Here is an 18,465-nt window from a genome sequence, read left to right as displayed (position 1 = left end):
AGCCCTGCAGATTCTTGTCTCTGGCCCAGTGGAGGCCATCTTGCTCAAAAGGTTGTGTCTCCTTGTGTCCCCTAAGAGCAGCAATGACTGCTTGTTGTAGACCATGAAAGACCATCATCTCTTGCCTCATGCTAAGACTGACCCTACATGTGAACCTTGAGCCACCATGGGATGAAGCTCAAGTGAGTACCCTCATTTAGCTCTGGCCAATGTCATATAGGTTTACCCCCACAAATCACTCACTCAGAAGTGCATGCCTCAGCCTCTGCCTTTGGCGGTCTCTATAAAGATGCCACTCTACAGGGAAAGGGGCTACCTGGAATTGAGTGAAACCTGGTGGGTAGTGGCATATGGCAAAGCTGCTCTAAACTGTGCTATGAAGAAGGGACCACCATCCTATCCCCACCTGGCAGATGAGGAGCTTCAGAATTTGGGGTACCAGCTGAAACTCGCATATCAGTAGTTGCTGACAGGGCCCATGTTTCTTCCCCTGCGCCTGTTCCCCATGAAGGGCAGTTTCTCCCCAAATCCAGAAGTGGCAGATTCTCCAACACATTGTGTTCCCTCATCAGTTTCCACCAAAGTTCTCATACTTGTGGCCATGAAGCTGAAAGGAGACAGAGGTGGGGACAAAGCTACTTAGGGTGGAAAGATGTAGCGGGCGTCTCTGGGGCAGGCTGTCATTGACTCCAAGGCAATGAACTTCAAGGCCCTTCCTTTCCTGGCACGTGGGATTCCAGCTTTAGCTGATTGGGCCAGGAGAGTCGTTTGTATACTTGTAGGGGCGGGTAGCTCAGTGCCTGACAAGGCAGCCTGCTGCATCAGTAGACAAAGTACCAACAGCAGAAGGCACTGCCTGTCTTTGTTCTACATGATTGATGGTCCTGACCTGAACTTTCAAGGGTCGTAGAAACAAACAGGGGCCGCTGGCCCTGCTGGGACGGGGCCTTAGGCATCCTGGGCTCCCATGTCTGCTTCTGCTTCCCTTACATCCCCTTTCTCTCAGCACAAAATCCCCTGACCTCCTTGGGACACAAGCTCCGTTTCCCCCCAGGGACATTTTAATGAGAGGCACTTCTGTCTTTGTTCTAGTTTGATGGTGACAGCGCCTACGTGGGGATGAGTGACGGAAATCCAGAGCTCCTGCCAACCAGCCAGGTGAGTGCCCCTCCTCCCCGAGGGGGTTTGAGCCATCAGTGGGTGGAGCCAAGATGCTGCTGGTGTGGAGGTAGGGTGGCTGCAGTTGCCAGAGTTGTAGCACATGGTGTAATGCTATTCTCTCAGTGTTCAAATATCGGTTGGGTCCTTCTGGGGGACAGTCAAAGCAGGGCCACAGTGCTGGCTGTAAATGAAGTCCCTGAATACCGTTGGCTTACAGAGGGCATCACTGAGACCTTAACACTCGGAGTGCTTTGTCCACATTTCCAGAGTGAGGGACAGATTTCACAACAGTGGTTTGAGGTGTCCATGCTCTCCACCAATGCCTTCCTCCTACATAACATCTTTAGGGACATCTGTAGTGTGTGTCTACACACAGGTGAACAGAGTCTACCTATCACACAGAATCAGTTGCCTGAGGCCATTGAGGAGGCTTATGGACATGACACAGAGGCAGAGGGCAGAGGGCAGAGGGCAGATGTTTCCTGGAATGCCCTCTCTGGTGATCCAGACCCCTGGGGCCATAGAGGGAATCATATTTTCCACAGAGAATAGAAAGTTGACATTTCTCACCTGTGAACATCCCCAATACAGACTGTGACCGGGGAGGTAGTCCTTGTGGCTGTCTGAGACTATATGGAGAATGGCACCAAAGGTAGGAGAGCCTGCAGGGTCTGGCAGCAGCTAAAGATGCCAGGTGGAGCCGAGGAGGTTCCCAGCTCCTGGGAACCTCTGGAGTTGGAGGACAGGCCTGGTCCTGCTCTTGGCTTCCACCCCTGTCTTGGCAACTGAAGTTGGCTGGCCCCTTAGCCATCATGATTGGTTCACATTTTCTGGCTGGGGAAAACAAAAGCCTATTAATTCACAGGCATAATGTGCCTTATTCTGTGACAGGTCCCATGGGGCCATAAATAAGATGTGAGCCTGTAGCCCGTGGAAAGCTCTGCTAATGAGGAATACAATGTGGTCCAAGTTGCAGGGATGCTGATACTGGGGTACCACACTCTACCCCTTCTCTACCCTTCCCCATGTGAGCAATATGTCACCACTGCAAAGCTGCCTTTATTTTGCTATACACACCAACTTGCAGGAAGGTGAGCAATAATTCCAAGTCTGGGGATGTCACACTGCAATGCCTGGTTGTCCATAATCAGCTTGGAAATGTGGTCATCCCAGGTGACCAGGGCTTACTCTCAACCTCTGAGTCACTCCCAAGTCCACATCGAACTTTGTAGCATACTGTGCTGACTTCAAAACCAACTTATCACAGAGCTGTTCGTGACCTCCAGCTCCAAACTGGGACCAGAATTGTATGTTATGACACCAGTTGGTTTTAACTTCTGGCTCTTGTTACTGTCTGAGGTCATCTACCATATGTGTGTGATGACTTAGATTTTGTCTGTTTCCATTCAAAACTGTGACCTCCCTGGCAGAAGGATATAGTCTCTTAACTGCCATGCACTCCATGAGGTTGTGGCTGTCACTCAGAAAGCACTCCAGGAATACTGATGTAATGCGTGAAGATGGCCTTTTCATCCATCTTCTGAATCCCACCTGCCCTAACAGGAGAACAGGATAGTTGGACTTCTTAAGAATTCTTCTACATCTTTTTGCTGTCACCAGAGGGTCTGCCTAACTTAAAGGAAGACATTAGGATCTGGTTAAAGCTGGCTACAGTGATACACACCTGGATTCCCAGCACTTGGGAAGCTGAGGTGGGAAGACAGTGAGTTTGAGACCACTCTTGGCTACCTAGTGCATATACCTAGTATTGCAAAGCTCCATCTAATAGTAGTAGTAGTAGTAGTAGTAGTAGTAGTAGTAGTAATTAGAATTCTGTAAGATTAAGTCCAGCCGGTTGCACAAGCCAAATTTAATATCAGCAACTTTGCAAATGCAGCCTAGACTTCTCATAGTATAGCATTTTTGCTGCAAAACAAGTATTTCACAATACAGTGGCTAAAAGCTACAGATGTGTAGGTAGTTTGTGGCTATATTGGTTGGCAGTTTGGCTAGGCTGGGCGGCTGCAGTAAGATCTGGGAAAAGCCCCTTGCTAGTTGATGTGGAGGTTTGCTTCTGCTCCTCCTGAGCTCTCACCTACTCCAGATGGTTAGCCTGAGGCTATTCACAAGGTAGGGGGCAGGTTTCCCAAAGTAGCAAGTCCAGGAGCTGCCAGATCTCTTGAGGCCTAGACATGGACCTTGTCTGTATTGTTTCCAGCTCCATACAAGCACAGGGCAAGTGTAGATTCAAGCACTGGGAAATAGATGCTAGCTCTTGAACAGAAGAACTGCAAAGTCCTATAGACTCTGAGAAACAGAGGCTATGAGTTCATGCTGGCCTTGCTGATGAATGAACTCGGGCTCTTCTAGAATACCATGGCTCGGTGGGATTCTACTGGCCTCTGATCTTTAATGACAAGAGATGGCCAGGTACTCTCTATTTCCCCTGGAGTCTGTATTTGAACACACACACACACACACACACACACACACACACACACACACACACACTTACTTTCACGGGGTGTTGTCTTGTCAACTGCAGGAATTGTACTGTCCCAATTACTGTAGGACCCACATGAGCATGGAGAAAATGAAGGTCTCAGAGGTCAAAAGATGTTATATTTCTTGTAAGCGTGTTTACATCCCAGGTTCATCCAAGCAGCAAGGTTCACTGGGTGCCCTACCATTCAAAGGCCCTGGATCTGAGCAGGAAGCAGTTTTTAGCAAACACTAGCTTCTAGGATGTTCCAAGCAATAGCCTTAGGAGTCAACCTGATAGAGATCAGCTCTCTCCTGGCTCAGGACAGACCCAGAGCTTCTGGATCTATTTGTCCAGGTTACACGATCCAGGAAGAAGGGGAATCTGCCTGGGAAGGGCTTGAGCTCCCACAGACTCACATTCCTAGCTTTTCTGTGCCATGTATGGCTGACATGTCTTTGTGCGAGTGATGTCAGCTTCCTACTACCAGGAAGAGTGCCACCCACCTCTTGGGGTCCTGGGAGAAGTAAATGAAACAGGGCTGTGGGGTCTGTTGGCTCTGTGTCAGTCTCTTTAAGAGTCTAAGGTACCCAGGTCCAGCTGCTATGAGTTTTGACTGCTAACTTACCTAGAAAACTGACCACTGACAAATGGGAAGCAGGTGCTGGAAGGACGTGGGATGGTGAGAAAGGCAAACTCATTTTTCCAAAGGATAACTCGCTCAGAAGGTCCTCCGTGTAACCCCATGGAGGCTGCACCCTGGGCCATGCTGCAACCTGCCCTCCTTTCTTGTTCTCTGCGCTCCCTACTCCTTCCTACTGAGTCTCCCAGACGAAACCTCATCTCAGGCTTACTCTGGGAGAATCTAAATCAAGAGCCCCTGCAAAACACCAGTGTGCAGAGGAACCAATGATGACTTATTTCTATTGTTTTATTCCCATAAATAACATTCTGGTTACATGAAACGAGCATCTGTCACCTCCGTGTCAATACAAACGCTGCTTCCTCTATGGGAAGCCCCTAGACATTTTTTTGCCCGACAAATGTCTGTCCCTTCCAGGTACTACAAATGTTAGTGTCTCACGACACCTTCCTGGCTGTAGGTAGTTTTCCAGTTTTATGGCTGTAAATAATATTTATATGAGAGTTCTCAAGATTTTTCCTAAGAATGTGTGTGTGTGTGTGTGTGTGTGTGTGTGTGAGAGAGAGAGAGAGAGAGAGAGAGAGAGAGAGAGAGAGAGAGAGAGGTGGGTGTAGGAAGGAGCAAATGGATTGATATGGATAACATGAGGTTTGCCAAATCTCCCAGAAGGTCTGGGTTAGGCAGGTGAAGGATCCTAGGCTGTAGCAGACGCAGAGGAGATGGGGACAAGTAGATGGTCTGAGATGTGATTTTGGAAACCAAGCGAGCAGATTTTGAGAGTGATAGATATAGAGAAATAAGGAGGGGAGGGAGACATGGAACTGGTCTGTCTTTACTTCCAGATCCACCCACTGGGCAAAGGCTCCAGAATGGCTGTGCCATCTTCTGCCCTAGGGGAGGGCAAAGACTGCAGTAGGGCTGTGGTGTCTTCTGCCTTGGGGCAGGGGAGGCTTGATGGGGTCAGACTTGAACATTTGACATTTGAAAGACGCTAAATGGAGACATCCAAGTAGTTAGATGGCTTTCTGAGTCTGGAGCCATCACACAAACTGTGGATTCTAAGCCCATGATGGATCAGAGCTCTGAGGGTAAATGAAACTTATGAGAATCGAGATGCATAAGAAGAGCAGATTACTGAATGATGACCCCCTCTTTTTTAAATGGAGTCTTTCTGTGGCCTTTCATAGAGCCTTAAAAGCCCTAGGCAGAGTGTTTCAAGGAGGAAGAAAGGGTTAGGGAGGGTTAGGATCCACAGCCCCTTTCCAGTTGAGAATGATAAAATTAAAACTAGCAGCACAGAACTCTGGAGGTAGAGGCAAGAGGATCGATCACAAGTTTAAGGTCATCTTCAGCTACATAGCAAGTTCAAGGTCAGCCTGGGCTACACAAAACTGTCTCAAGAACTTTAAAGGCAACTTTTAAATCAATTAAAGACTTAAATGGACTGAGAGAACCATAAGTGAACCAATAGGACCTCCTTTAATGTGCTTCATGGTCTGAAGCAGGGAGACACTTCTAGAAGCTTTAGAAGAAAAAGTCTTAAAAACTACACCACAAACTACCATAAAATGACTTTTGTAATGCATGAACACCAAAGTGAAAATGCAGGTGGGAAATTGGGCAAGAATACTTTCAGCTCACAACACAGATGAAGGGCCAACTTCCTTAATATATAAAGACTTACGAGAAATCAATTCCAAACCGCAATGGAGAGAAGGGAAGGAGCTCTGAGCCAATAGTTTACCAAAAGGAAATGCAAAAGGGAAACATTAAAGTTGCCATTTTCACCTGTCAGGCGGACAACAAACCCCAGGGCTAAGATGACACATTCCCTCAGAGTTCTTGGAAAACATTTGACACATTGTTGCAGGGAGAGTTTACCAGTCCTTGTGGCTTTGTATTGGAAGCCTCCTTCCAGTAGGGGGCAATGTAGGATGCCCAGAATGGGTAAAAGGAAGATACTCTGATCTCAAGGTTTTGCCTCTTTCAGTTTCTTTTGCCTATATTATTGTCTTGCTGAGCCTCATTAATCATCAGAAAAGGGTGTTGTATCCCCCCACCACCACCAAATGCACTAGAGAAATGGCTCAGCAGTTGTTAAGTACTTGTTGCTCTTGCAGAGGACAGCTGGTTTAAGTCCCAGCACCCATAGGATGGTTCACAATCATTTGTAACTCCAATTCCAGGGATTTGATGTTCTTGCCTTCTTATGACACAGGAAACAAGCAAGCATGTAGTGTCAAGACATACATAAAGGCAAAATATTCACACACAATAACTTTTTAAATTGATGATAATATTTAACATTTGTGATGCACTTCCCTGGGCTCAGGCACTGGAGTCAAAGGTGTCATTTATTCCACACACAACCTTTGTTACTTACGCACAGCTCTCCTCTTTCTAATGCGTGGGGAAGAGCCTGGATGGTTGATGTTTCATGAAGCCTCTTCCTGGTAAATGCCTTGGATAGACAGGAGACTCCCCCACCAGAGTTGAAATCTGAGGCTCTACGCTTAGTCACCCTGGCTCCCAAGTCTGTGTACATTGCAAAGGGCAAAGATGACATGGCTTTTATTGCTTTAATTAAAACTGGGGTGAAGACTTGCAATTCAGATTAAAATGAAAATTGTGTTTTGCCTGCTGTGGTGCGGAGAAGGCGACGGCAGCGATTACGTCTGAGATTACAAACTATCAAAGAGAAAAGGCCTTTTGCAACCGTTTCCTGTCGAAGCCACAAACATCACACTTTAAAAATAATTACAGCTATGTTATTGGAACATGATTCATGAATTCTGAATAAATATGAGGGGACTGGAAGGAAAGGGCTTCAAGACTAGATTTGCTTCGGATCTGATGAAATTTAATGTCCCTTCCCAGCTGGAGAGCAAAATGCAGGGAGGGAATAAAGCCCCACCCTATGTGCCGGGAGAAAATGGAGTGTGTGTCAAGGGAGCTGATGTGCATACATCGTTCTGAAGCAGGCTCAGAAAAATGCATGAGTGTCTGGAATTCATTGAAGAAAACCACCAAGAGAGAGCTGATGCTTACATCTCGCTCGTCTTAATTTTGCATTCTGATGGCTAAAAATACATTTATTTTAAAGCTCTGGGTCCCTGTCTGTGAAATGTTTAGGTAGAAGACATTAGAGGACAGGCTTAGGGAAGGAACTTGTGCTATATTCACCGTGGCTCCCATCATAAAGCTATTTCTCATACAATGCAATCAGTGTTTACAGCCCATAGTTTGTTTCCTTCCAACTATTACGAGTGAAATTGAACCCAGGAAATATTCAGTCTTTCAAAATGTGATGGAAACAATGAGGATGGGGGGGTTAGGGAGGGGCTGGCAGTGGGTTGGAAATGTAATTTCAAGGGTTTTCATAAAAATGGAGTGTCTCCCCTTCCCCCAGCCCATCTCAAAATTACTATTCCTTGTAGGGCCTAGCTTTTTACTGGGGGAGAGTCACAGAGCCCTTGGTGTGACACATGTGTTCATTGCTGTGTGTGAGCTTACCCCATGAGCAAGAGAATCGTGGCCATATGTAGGGACCACCTAGAATAGCATTGGGCCCTTAGCTTCTGGAGGGTCATGAGCCTGAGTATGGCCTCCATGTGGCCTCTCTCACTCTGCGGCAGGTCATTAGCCTTCTCTGGGATCTAGTCTTCCACACCTGGGAGTAGGCACTGATAGAGATCTCTGAAGAACCTTCCAGGTTATCTTTTGTCACCTGGAGATTTTCCTCCTCTACCACTTGCCCAGGAATGCTCCAGAAGGATGATGTCTGTCCACAAGTGAGTGTCCTTCTCTACCTGGCTAAGTCATACAAATTCAGAAGGGATCCAATGATGAGGTTAGTCACCTTGAGACTGTTGTCAATCAACTGAAGCTCCGATAAGGACATTTTGTTAGTGACATGTACTTATCACGGTGCTAACATAAAACTGTGGGTTTGGACAAATTAACTAGCTTTCCCAAGACTCTACTGCATCTTTAGAAATCCCTCAGAGGGGTGTGAGAAGAGTAAATAAGATGCATTAATACCCAGAGAGCATGTGCCAGCATCTGGCACAAGGTAAACGGTGGTTAGCGCAAAGTGTTAGTAAGGTTCCTGTGGAATGAAAAACTGAGGTTGCATCTTCCCCAAATGTGGCCAGCTCAGGGGTCAGATGCAGTGTCAGAAGATGAGCCAAGGGAATCTAATCAGCTTGCTTATTCAGTGAAAATCAGAACAGGGAGGCAATGAAATTAGAAGGATTCTACTGAAACTATTGTGCTTTCAAATGCGCCAAGGAAGTCCCTAGAAAAATCACAACACTAGGAAAAGATGCCTTCAGATTTTCTCTAGTCCTTTGGAGATATGCAGTTCCTCCCGACCCAGGAACCCCTGCCTTGTGAGTACGTGAGTGCCTTGTCTGCCTGGGTCTCTCTCTGGCTCACAAGTCACACGGTCTTTGGCAGCTAGCTGTTCTCCTGCCTTTAGTGCACTCTAAGCCCGAGGCTCTAGTGGGAAGAAAGGTCCAGGAGTGAGGTTGCACATCAGCGAGGCCTGCCATTTCCTCTCTGACCAGGCCTCCGCAAGGGTGGAGTCTAGCTCTTGTGCCCCTGTGGTTTCCCGGCTCTGCCCGTGTGACTTTGACCAGATTCCTTGACCTCTCTTAGTCTCACTTTCCACCTCTGTAAAATGGAAGTGTTAATACCCAGCTTTTAGAGGAGTTAAGAGATGCACAAAGCAATGTGGGCAACTGGCTTGCATGTGCTGGTCTGAGCCCTTTCCTGGCTGGGTTTCAATTTAGAAGGGAGAAGCCTCAGAGGAGGGAGGAGAAAATTTGTTCCGTTTTCAATGGACGTTTTCGCTAGGACTGGGTGGAGCACGGGTGGAGCTACTAAGGGGTTGAAGCAAGGGGCTGAGGTTTATGTTTGGGAAGTTCAGCTCAGAGACCCTCAAGCCAGGATAGTGCTTCAGGATGCAGAAATGCATCTTTTTGCTTCATCTATGTACCCCAGGAAATCTAGACTGATACAGAGAAGATGGCTCATGGGGCTGGAGAATTGAGGATCTAGAGAGCTAGGGAAATGGGGCATGGTTCTACAGAGGTTAGACCAAGCTGGGAAGGATGAGGGTGCCCACCAAACAGGGAAGGGTGGAGCAGGGGGCTTGACAGGTGGGTCTGCTTTGCTTGGTGAGATGGGCTTGTCCCATAGGAAAATGCACTGTGAAGTACATGGAGAGGCTCAGGGCTTTTAGACTTGACTCCGTGTTACTTTCAACCGCCCACTGTGCTGAGAACAAGGTAGGCTGCGGCTCGTGGTTACTTTTGTGTCATGAGTGATAACCTAGTAGTTTTATCCTTGTTGCCACCCCCATTAAGCAGCTACTAGAGAAGGCAATAGAGGGATAGCCAGGAAAGGCTGGGGGGTACCCCCTCCAAACAGAGAAAGAACAGAGAGCACCCCGTTAAGGAGAAGCTGGAGGACCTAGCATGCTCATCCAGTGTGTGTCAATGGGCACAACCACTTTAGAAGACCATTCCTCAGTATCAACAGCTGAGTGTGTAGCCCTGTGGCCAGCAGTTTAGCTCCAAGTGTGCATCCCTAAGTTCACCAAAAGATGCATCGAGACTGTCCACAACAGCATTTATTTCAAGGAAAAGCACAAAGTTGGTTAGACTTGGTGCCACAGGCCTGAAATCCCAGCTACTTAAGTGACTGAGGCAGGAGGATTGAGTGTTCAAGGCCAGCGTGGGCAATTTAAAGAGGAGATGGACCTGGACTGAGGAGGACAAAGGTGTCATTGTGAGTGGCTGCCACTCAGGAAGTGGGACAGTGAGGAAGTTGCTTTGTTCCATGAAGTGGCTCTTCTTAAATATCCTCCAAGAAAATGTAATTGAAGTCCCTGTCCTCTGGAAATCAGAAGTTAAACAAGGGTGGATGAATACCGAATAGTGACAGAGAATGCATCTAGCACATAGGAGACCCTCAGCTCAGTCCCAAGCAATGCAAAAAAAAAAAAAAAAAAAAAAAGCACAAAACTGGCAAGCAACACTCCAAACATCTATCAAGGGTAGACTGGACGAAAGACCTGGGATGCATCTTGCCCAGGAACACTATGTAGCAATGACAATGAATGGTTACCACAATGAGCAGCAATGTGGATGACTCACAAACCCACTGAACAAAAGGAGCCAGACAACAAAACAAATCATCCTGTCTGATGCCACTGACGCAGATCACATGAACTTATCCAGGGCGATAAAAGATGAACTCTGGTTCCTCTTAGAGCAGTGGTTCTCAACCTTCCTAATGCTGCAACCCTTTAATACAATTCCTCATGTTGTTGTGACCCCCAACCATAAAATTATTTTCATTACCACTTCATAACTGTAACTTTGCTACCGGTATGAATAGTGATGTAATATTTGGAGATAATGGTTTGCCAAAGGAGAGGGACGCTCAGGTTGAGAACTCCTTCCTTCAAGGGTAGGTAAGGACAGAACAGCTTTGAAGGTTTGAGGCAGGGTTGGCTACAAGGTTTCTTTCTTCTTTGAGCTGATTGTACATAAACACACACTTGGTGAAGTTTTATGAGCTGTTTGCTATTGATTTGTTCACTTTCATGTTGGTCTCCTGTGTGTCAATAAAAAGAAATATACAATCGAGGCATTGCATTCATATAGGTGTCTCATTTAGCTGGAGGACATTTATATGATTTTGCTGGGTCATATGTTAGTAAATACACCAAATTACATTTTCTTAATCAGGGAGTGAAACATAAGGGAGCATTCTTCTTGGGTTCTCCCAAGAGCCTCACCTTCAATCGTTTTGGATGCTCCCGTGGTCCTGTCCATGAGGATGCCATTGATGGCTGGTGGTAAAGAGCATCTTGCTGTGTTGTTCTCTGTCATGGGTCTTTGTGCAAGGTGTTTGCTTTGTCGTGTGTGTGTGTGTGTGTGTGTGTGTGTGTGTGTGTGTGTGTGTGTGTGATGTCTATGTGTTTGCTTATTCTTGTTTGTCTGTGGGGGGCATGTGAGTGTCATGGTGCATTTGTGGAGATAGGGGACATCTTTCGATTGTCATCCTTGCCTGTTCACCTTGTAAGAGACAGACAGGGTCTCTTTACTTCTGTGTAAAGCAGGCTCACTGGCCTTCGAGCTTCTGCAGTCTCTAGCTTCTGCTTCCCATCTCCCTAAGAGTGCTTGCTGGGATGACAGATTGACACATGTGCATTTATATGAGGACTAGGGATCCGAGGCTTGTGTGGCAGGAGCTTTTACCCACAGAGCCATTTCCACAGCCTTGGCCATCTAGTCAGGTTTTCCACACTTAGCCACATGTCCCTGTGATTATGCATAGAATCTGCTTGTGGTGTGCATCTTGAGGGTCATTCGTATGGAATGTCTGCAGAGGGGTATCACATACTACTTTCCTACCATCAGGTGTCAGTGAAGTTCACTTCATAAGCATCACCATCGGGAAGAGAAGAACTTGTAGATTTAAGACAAACACAAGGTAAAGCTCTGTTTGTGGCAGGAATAAATGCTTCAGTGTGGAAGAGAAGGGCTGCCTATGAAGACACAGCATAGAAACACAGGAGCACACACAAGGAAGCCCAGGTCCCCTGTTTATAAAGAGGCAGGACAACGTGGTCATTAAGAATACAAGGTCTAGGCTAATATGGGCAATTAAATAAAACCTTGTTTCAAAACAGAAAAGGAAAAAGAGGGCTGGAGATATGGTTGGGTGGGAGAGCACTTGTCAAGTGTCAGGTGTAAGCGCCTAGGTTTATCTCCCAGCACCACACTCACTCTCACAAACAGGGCTGAGGAGATGGTTCAGTGGTTGGCACACAAGCAAGAAGACGAGAGTTCATATCCCCAGAACCCACGTAAATGCTGGGTGGGCATGGTGTACCACCTATACTTCCAACCCACAGAAGACAGAGTCTGGGGGTCCCCAAAGCAAGCTACCTGGTGAGATAAGCCATATTGTCAAACACCGGTTTTGATTGAGAGACCCTGGCTCACTGAATAAGGTGAAAATGGGTTGAGGATATTCCCTGGCATCACACAGGGATGCCCCCATGCACATATGAACATGAATACATGTGTGCATCCACAACACACACACACACACACACACACACACACACATGCATGCAAAAGGAAAATATATTGATAAGAATTTGAAAGAGAATGCAAGTTTACAAGTCAGCTTCTTTAATTTTTAAAGCCAACACAAATTTCCCTGGCAGATGAGGATTTTTTTTGGAGTAGCTTAGCTGGGTGTCTCTGGCTCAAGGTCTCTCAGGAATTTTAATGTGGCAGTTGGGACTGTGGTCCAGTGAGGTGGTACTGCTAAAGGAAGAATCCTCTCCAAGTCCCTTTAATGGCTTTTTCCACAGCCGGTTCTCCTGACCTAGACTGTCAGGTGAGTCCCTGGCTCCATTTTGTCTGTCTTGAATTTGGGGCAAGTTTCTCATCTCAAGGTCTCAAGGTCTAAGATGATAGCACCCAACATATGGTTGATAACATTCATATGTGAAATTTACACAGAACGGGTCCCTGCACACCTGGTACATGCTGTATAAGTGCTTACTGTGACCATTATATTTTGAACAATCTGTAGAAAAGTGGCTCAAGGCAGGCAGTGGAGGTGGTATACACCTTTAATCCCAGCACTCAGGAGGCAGAGACAGGCAGGTCTATGAGTTTGAAGTCAGCCTGGTCTATGGAGTGAGTTCCAGGACAGCCAGGGCTATACAGAGAAATCCTGTCTGGAAAAACAAATGAAAGAAAAGTAGGACAAACCTGGGGTCTGAGTCGCCTCTTCATTAGTGACTCTATAGGTCCAAGCCCCAGCCGTAGGTGGGTGATCAGTCCATCTTAAGGGAATGGATGAGCTTCAAGCTACAACCCCAGAAAGAGGACCACATCACAGGAGCATGGGGCGCAGACTACGGGAGGGACAGGCCTTTATCCATTCTATTCAGAGTCGGCCTGGTGTGCTGGTCCCAAGCTGGCAAGGTGGAGGAGTGCTATGATAGCCCTGTCAGTGGGCAAACATCACCCGGGCCGGGATACAGAGTGGCAGGGCTAGTGGCCTGAGCAGAGGACCAGCACATCCAAAGGCACGCAGTGCCTGGGGGCCCTGTGGCTGGTGTCAGGGGAGGTTATATCGTCTGGCCCAAGCGCTGGACAGTGCTGGGACCTTTGCCCTGCTCACTGCTCAGCCTCTCTCGGGGCAGATGCAAGGGCCACACTCTGAGAACTCCTGCAGCTTTGTTCTGGCTCCAGTATTTTTTTTTTTTTTAGATAAAGCTCCTTCTGTGGTTTCCAAAAGACAGGGTTGGAAAAGGAGTGGGGGGTAGGGAAGCTGCAAAGAGACGTAATAGACATTTTTCCAGAAGCTATTTTAGCACAGAAAGGACTAGAAATACTTTCAAAAGCAGCTCAGCCGGGTCTGTCTGTGTCCCTGCAAACCAGGCGCAGGGGCAGGAATGAAGTCTGCACAACCTTGAGCCCACCTCCCTCTTTTTACAGGCAGCTTTGGGCCCAGACAGGGGCAGTGACTTGACCAAGGTCATAGAGCCCATTGGGACCATGGCTGGAACTCCGTACTTCATGAAAGAGTGATTTCTAGGATGACTAGGGACAAGTGACCCCCTACCCCTCAAGGTCCAAATTAGAATTCCCTGCAGCCACTCTCAGGACAAAGCTGTTCCTGAGCTTGGCCAGCTTCTGGGAACTTGTTGGGAAGGGAGCCCAGAGCTGGTGCTGGGACTGCTAGCCACCAGACCTCATGCATACATGTCTCCATTCAAAGACATGCTGATGCTGGGCGGGGTGGCGCACACCTTCAGTCCTACCTGGCACGCAGGAGGCAGAGGCAGGCAGATTTCTGTGAGTTCGGGCCAGCCAGAGCTACAGAGTGAGATGCTGTCTCAACAAAACCCAAGCAAACAAAAGCTTGCCAACTGCCTGCTATGTGTCGGGGCAATGCAACAGCCAGTCTGGGGCTCGTAGTGGCAAACAAGAGACTTTGCTTTTAGAAGGTGGCTGACAAAGACTGACACCTGAGGGTTGTCCTTTGATCTCCATACAGCATACACAAGATTCACATGTACACATGTGCATACATTCACGTGCGTGTGTGTACCCCCCCCCCCAGCTTGGTCTAATCTTGTCACTGGTCAGTTTGACCAGTGCAGGTCCTGACCTGTTCCACTATGGGCAGGCTGGTCTCAAGAAGACCGTCTAGCATGTCTCAAGACTCATGTTACTGAAGGAAAATGCCTTCACTGGTGGTTAAGGAAGGCATGAGGGTCAGGTGAGGTGACATGTGGGGTCAGGCTGTCTCAGTGACCAGCGTCATGCGCATTCAGTATAGAGTCTTGGTTTTTTTCCTTAGTACCTAGCATGGCTCTGGGTCCTGAAGGCTTAACATGGCACAAACAGAAATGGTGCCAGCCTTCCAGGATCCTTCACCTAGCATAAGAGACACACAGTAATGTGGGGGGCATGACAAAGGGTAAGAAATGTGGAGAAACTAGCAGAGTGCTGCCCGGAAAGGCAAGAGTCAAACTTGTGGCTTTCAAGGGACGCCCCAATGAGAGCTGATTTAGAGTCTTTTACCTACAAGAAGACGAGGAACCAGCCATGCAGACATGATTGTTGTGCAAAGTGACAGAAAGGGAAGGTACCCGGTATGTTAGCTGCCATCAGGGCTAGTCCGTGATGGTGAAGGGTTTTGTAGGAGGTGGAGATTTGAGACCAGTCTTGCTGGTGCAGAAGGTTTCACCCTGTATCCTAAATGCAAAAGGGATGTCAACTGATGTGAGTAACATGATCGGATTTGTGAATCTATTGTCTGGGCTTCTAGGTGGGAAATAGTCTAGAAGGAACAAGGGTAGAAGCTAGAAGGCCATCGAGGAGGTAATTACAAATGTCCTGGGAAAATGGTGACCAGGGATCACCTGGCAGATGGGTCATAGTGGGAGGACTTGAGATACAGTGACATGTAGAGCCAATGGGATTTTGAAGCTCATTGGTGGAGTAGAAGGAGGGGGGGAACTGAGCCTCACTCTCGGGTTTCTGGTGTAGGGAAACAATGAGAGAGGATCACATTTGGTGTGGAAAGGGACAGGAAGGACCTCAGTTGTGGATGTATTGGCTTTCCTGATTGGTTAAGACACAGGTCAGTAAACCATGGCCTGTGGGCCAGATCTAGCCCATATTTGCCTTCTGTAAATAAAACTTTATTGGAACACAGCCATGTTCATTACTTTCAGTACCATCGATGGCTGTTTCCATGCTACAATAACAAAACTGAGTAGTTATTTCAAATGTTTATTAGCTGGACCTTTGCAGAGAAAGTTTGCTGAGCCCTCTCCTAGTACACCCAAGAAAAAGTGCCAAGAGACAGGCAAGTACATGGTTTTTAAAAAATGTTATTCAAACAGGTAGGAGCTGTAGAAATGGTTCAGCAGTTAAGAGCACTGGCTGCTCTATCAGAGGACCGGGGTTCAATTCCAAGCTTCCAGTACTGGTTGTAATCCCAGTTTCAGAGAATCCAAAGCCCCCATCTGACCTCCACAGGCACTGAATACATGTGGCACACATGCATACATACAAGCAAAAGAGTTGTTCACAGATTTAAAGTATTATTTAAACAAACAAATGAACAAAGCAATTCTGTCGCTAGTCATGGAAGTGAAAGTCCTCCTCTGCAGAACCATGGCTTCCTCTCCAGACTGCTGTATCTCATTGCAGTGCTAGGGCCCCCCAGATTACCCGAGCCATCTGAGTTCTCCTGGGACTACCCCTGCCTAACAAAGAAAGTCCCAAATCCAACCAATAGCCCCCCAACTTTCCAGAGCCCTTTCTTCCCCCCGAAGGTAAATCACCTGGGAAGCCCACTGAGTCTTTGATAATTTCTTGAGCCATGACTCATATTGTTATCACACGCATTCCTATAATACAGCATTCCTAAGCTAAGTGCATGTCACATATCTGTCTGTGCTCACCCAAGCGTGTCAGGGCCAGGGACAGCCATGAAGCAGCTGAGGCTGGCAGGATCTGGGGATGTTGGGCATACTCCTCTGGATGGCCCTGCCCAACTCTGAGTGAGGTTCTGCCAGTGAACAAAGGGTTAATAGATGCCATGCCCCTCCCCCACGTCATACAGAGTCCATATTTGATTTGCATAGTGCAGATTTCCTGCTCTCATTTGGTTAATGTATAATAAGGCTTTGTTTGTTTGTTTATCTATCTATCAAGAAGCATTTTGAATACAGGAAGGTGGCAGGCCAGCCAGCAGGCCCAGTCACCCTGACTCCATATCTGATGTACTCAAAAGACTAGGATCAAAAAGATTCTATCAAGTATCTCTGGGGTGGGTGACACAGGGATATTATCAAAGATGATTAACTTGACTTGGGCATTGTGGGCATAGACGAGCTTGACAAAACCATGTTTCATTCCTTGCAGAATTTTTAAAATGTTTGCAGGCATAGTAAGATGGTTAAGGGTTGGGATATCCACTCTAGTTGATGGAGTTTGAGTAATATAACATTTTCCTTGCTGGGAAATCAGATCTAGGCAATGGTGAATTGTGCTGCAGTCCTTTAGCTGAAATGCACCTACAGGGTGCAGGGTTTTCTCGGTAAAGTGGGTAGGAGGTAGTCACATAATGTCCAATTCAGGACATGTTTAGGGAGAGAGAGAACAGCATTAACTGACTCTGTTGTCTGGGAGAGCTTTAACTGTCAACTTGACACAGCCTACTTCTGAGAAGGAAGTCTCAATTAAGGGATGGCCCAGATCAGATTGGCCCATAGGCATGTATGTCCGTGGGGAACTGCCTTAATTGTTAATTGATCCAGCCCCCTGTAGGTGGCGCCATTCCCTGAGCAGGTGGTTCTGGTGGGCTATTTATGAAAGCTAAGCTGAACCTGAGTGTGGTGAGATAGCCACCCACTGGCCGCTGTTGCACTGACCATGCCCATTGGGGTGGAGACAGGGGTGGAGACAGGAACTAGTCTGGGTCTGGAACCCTGGAGCTGTCTCTCTTCCTTTCCTGGAAGGGAGAAGGAGAGAATCCAGAGGCATTCTTGGAACTGGAAACTGCTGGTGTTCATCTGTCTCTGTTGCAAGTTATTTCTCCCTGAACAAACATCTATTCAGCCTGTCTGTTTTCCCCATCCTTATTTTTCCACCATACTTGATCCCCAGTGAGCCAGCAAGCAGTATCCCTCCATGGCTTTTGCTTCAAGTTAGTGCTTGGCTTAACTTCCCTTAATGATGAGCTGTAACTTGTAAGCTGAAATAAACGCCCTTTCTCCCCTAAGATGCTTTTGTTTGATGTGTTTTACACAGACACTAGAATACCTATGTATACCCGAAGGAGACTGTCAGCCTCCCACACCCCTGCATGTCTGTATTACTAAGACCCAGTTTGCAGTAGCCAAGATATGGATTCAGACTTGGTGTCCATCAGCAGTGTTTGTTCAGCAATCCCATCTTCACTAACCCCATTACAGATGCACATAGCCATGCCCAGCATTTTACATGGGTACCGTAGACTCGAACTTAGGTCCTCATGCTTGTGCTACAAGCACCCCATACATTGAGCCTTATCTTCAGCCCCTTGTTAATTTTGTGTTAGTTTCTTTCAGAAAATTAACTCTATCTTTTATTTCTCGGCTAAGATATGTTTTCTGTTTCATTTTTTTTTTAAATCAATTGACTGTTGCTTTGTTTCATTTTTCTGTTTTTACCTTCTTCAATTGAGTGCTAAATCCATTTGTTTTGCCTTTTTTATTTTCTAATAAAGTTGTTAAGTAAATGGTATAAATTTCCTATTGTCTTCATCTCACATTTTATTAAGGTAATGTTTTTATAATGTTAGTCAGAAGAGGGGGTTGGATCCCCAGGAACCAATGGTTAGAGATGGATGTGAGCCCTCCTCCCATGTAGTTGCTGGAAACGGAACCAGAGTCTTCTGTGAGACCAATAAGTGCTCTTAACCTCCTGGGCCAACCTTCCATTCCTCCTTACTCATTTCTTTCTGGTTGACTTGTCCAAGTGATGTGTTAAAGTGTCTCACTTTGTGGTTTTAGCCTGGGTTTTTGTTGTTGTCATTTGTTTGTTTAAACGGGGTCCTACATAGCCCAGGCTAGCCTGGA

At 46.9% G+C, this 18,465-nt stretch overlaps 1 protein-coding gene across 22 annotated transcripts in view; it reads left to right on the top strand.

Moving 5' to 3' along the window:
- The window catches only part of Tox2 (TOX high mobility group box family member 2), a 123,274-nt gene that overhangs the window by 45,323 nt on the left and 59,486 nt on the right, over positions 1–18,465 (top strand). For 11 of the 22 annotated variants that reach the window (XM_051187004.1, XM_051187047.1, XM_051187084.1 and 8 more), the window contains one exon: positions 1,093–1,158. The exons of 1 other annotated variant lie outside the window; for it this stretch is intronic. In XM_051187004.1, the coding sequence (XP_051042961.1) occupies positions 1,093–1,158 (66 nt within the window). Of the gene's footprint in view, positions 1–1,092; positions 1,159–15,635; positions 15,705–18,465 lie in introns of all 22 variants that reach the window. 10 more of the 22 variants (XM_051186970.1, XM_051186959.1, XM_051187021.1 and 7 more) reach the window with 1 other exon arrangement.

Source organism: Phodopus roborovskii, unplaced genomic scaffold (assembly GCF_943737965.1).
Source record: "Phodopus roborovskii unplaced genomic scaffold, PHOROB, whole genome shotgun sequence".
In the NCBI taxonomy this organism is placed as follows: domain Eukaryota; kingdom Metazoa; phylum Chordata; class Mammalia; order Rodentia; family Cricetidae; genus Phodopus; species Phodopus roborovskii.
Note: the sequence above shows the minus strand (reverse complement) of the source record. Positions and strands in the feature narration are given on the sequence as shown.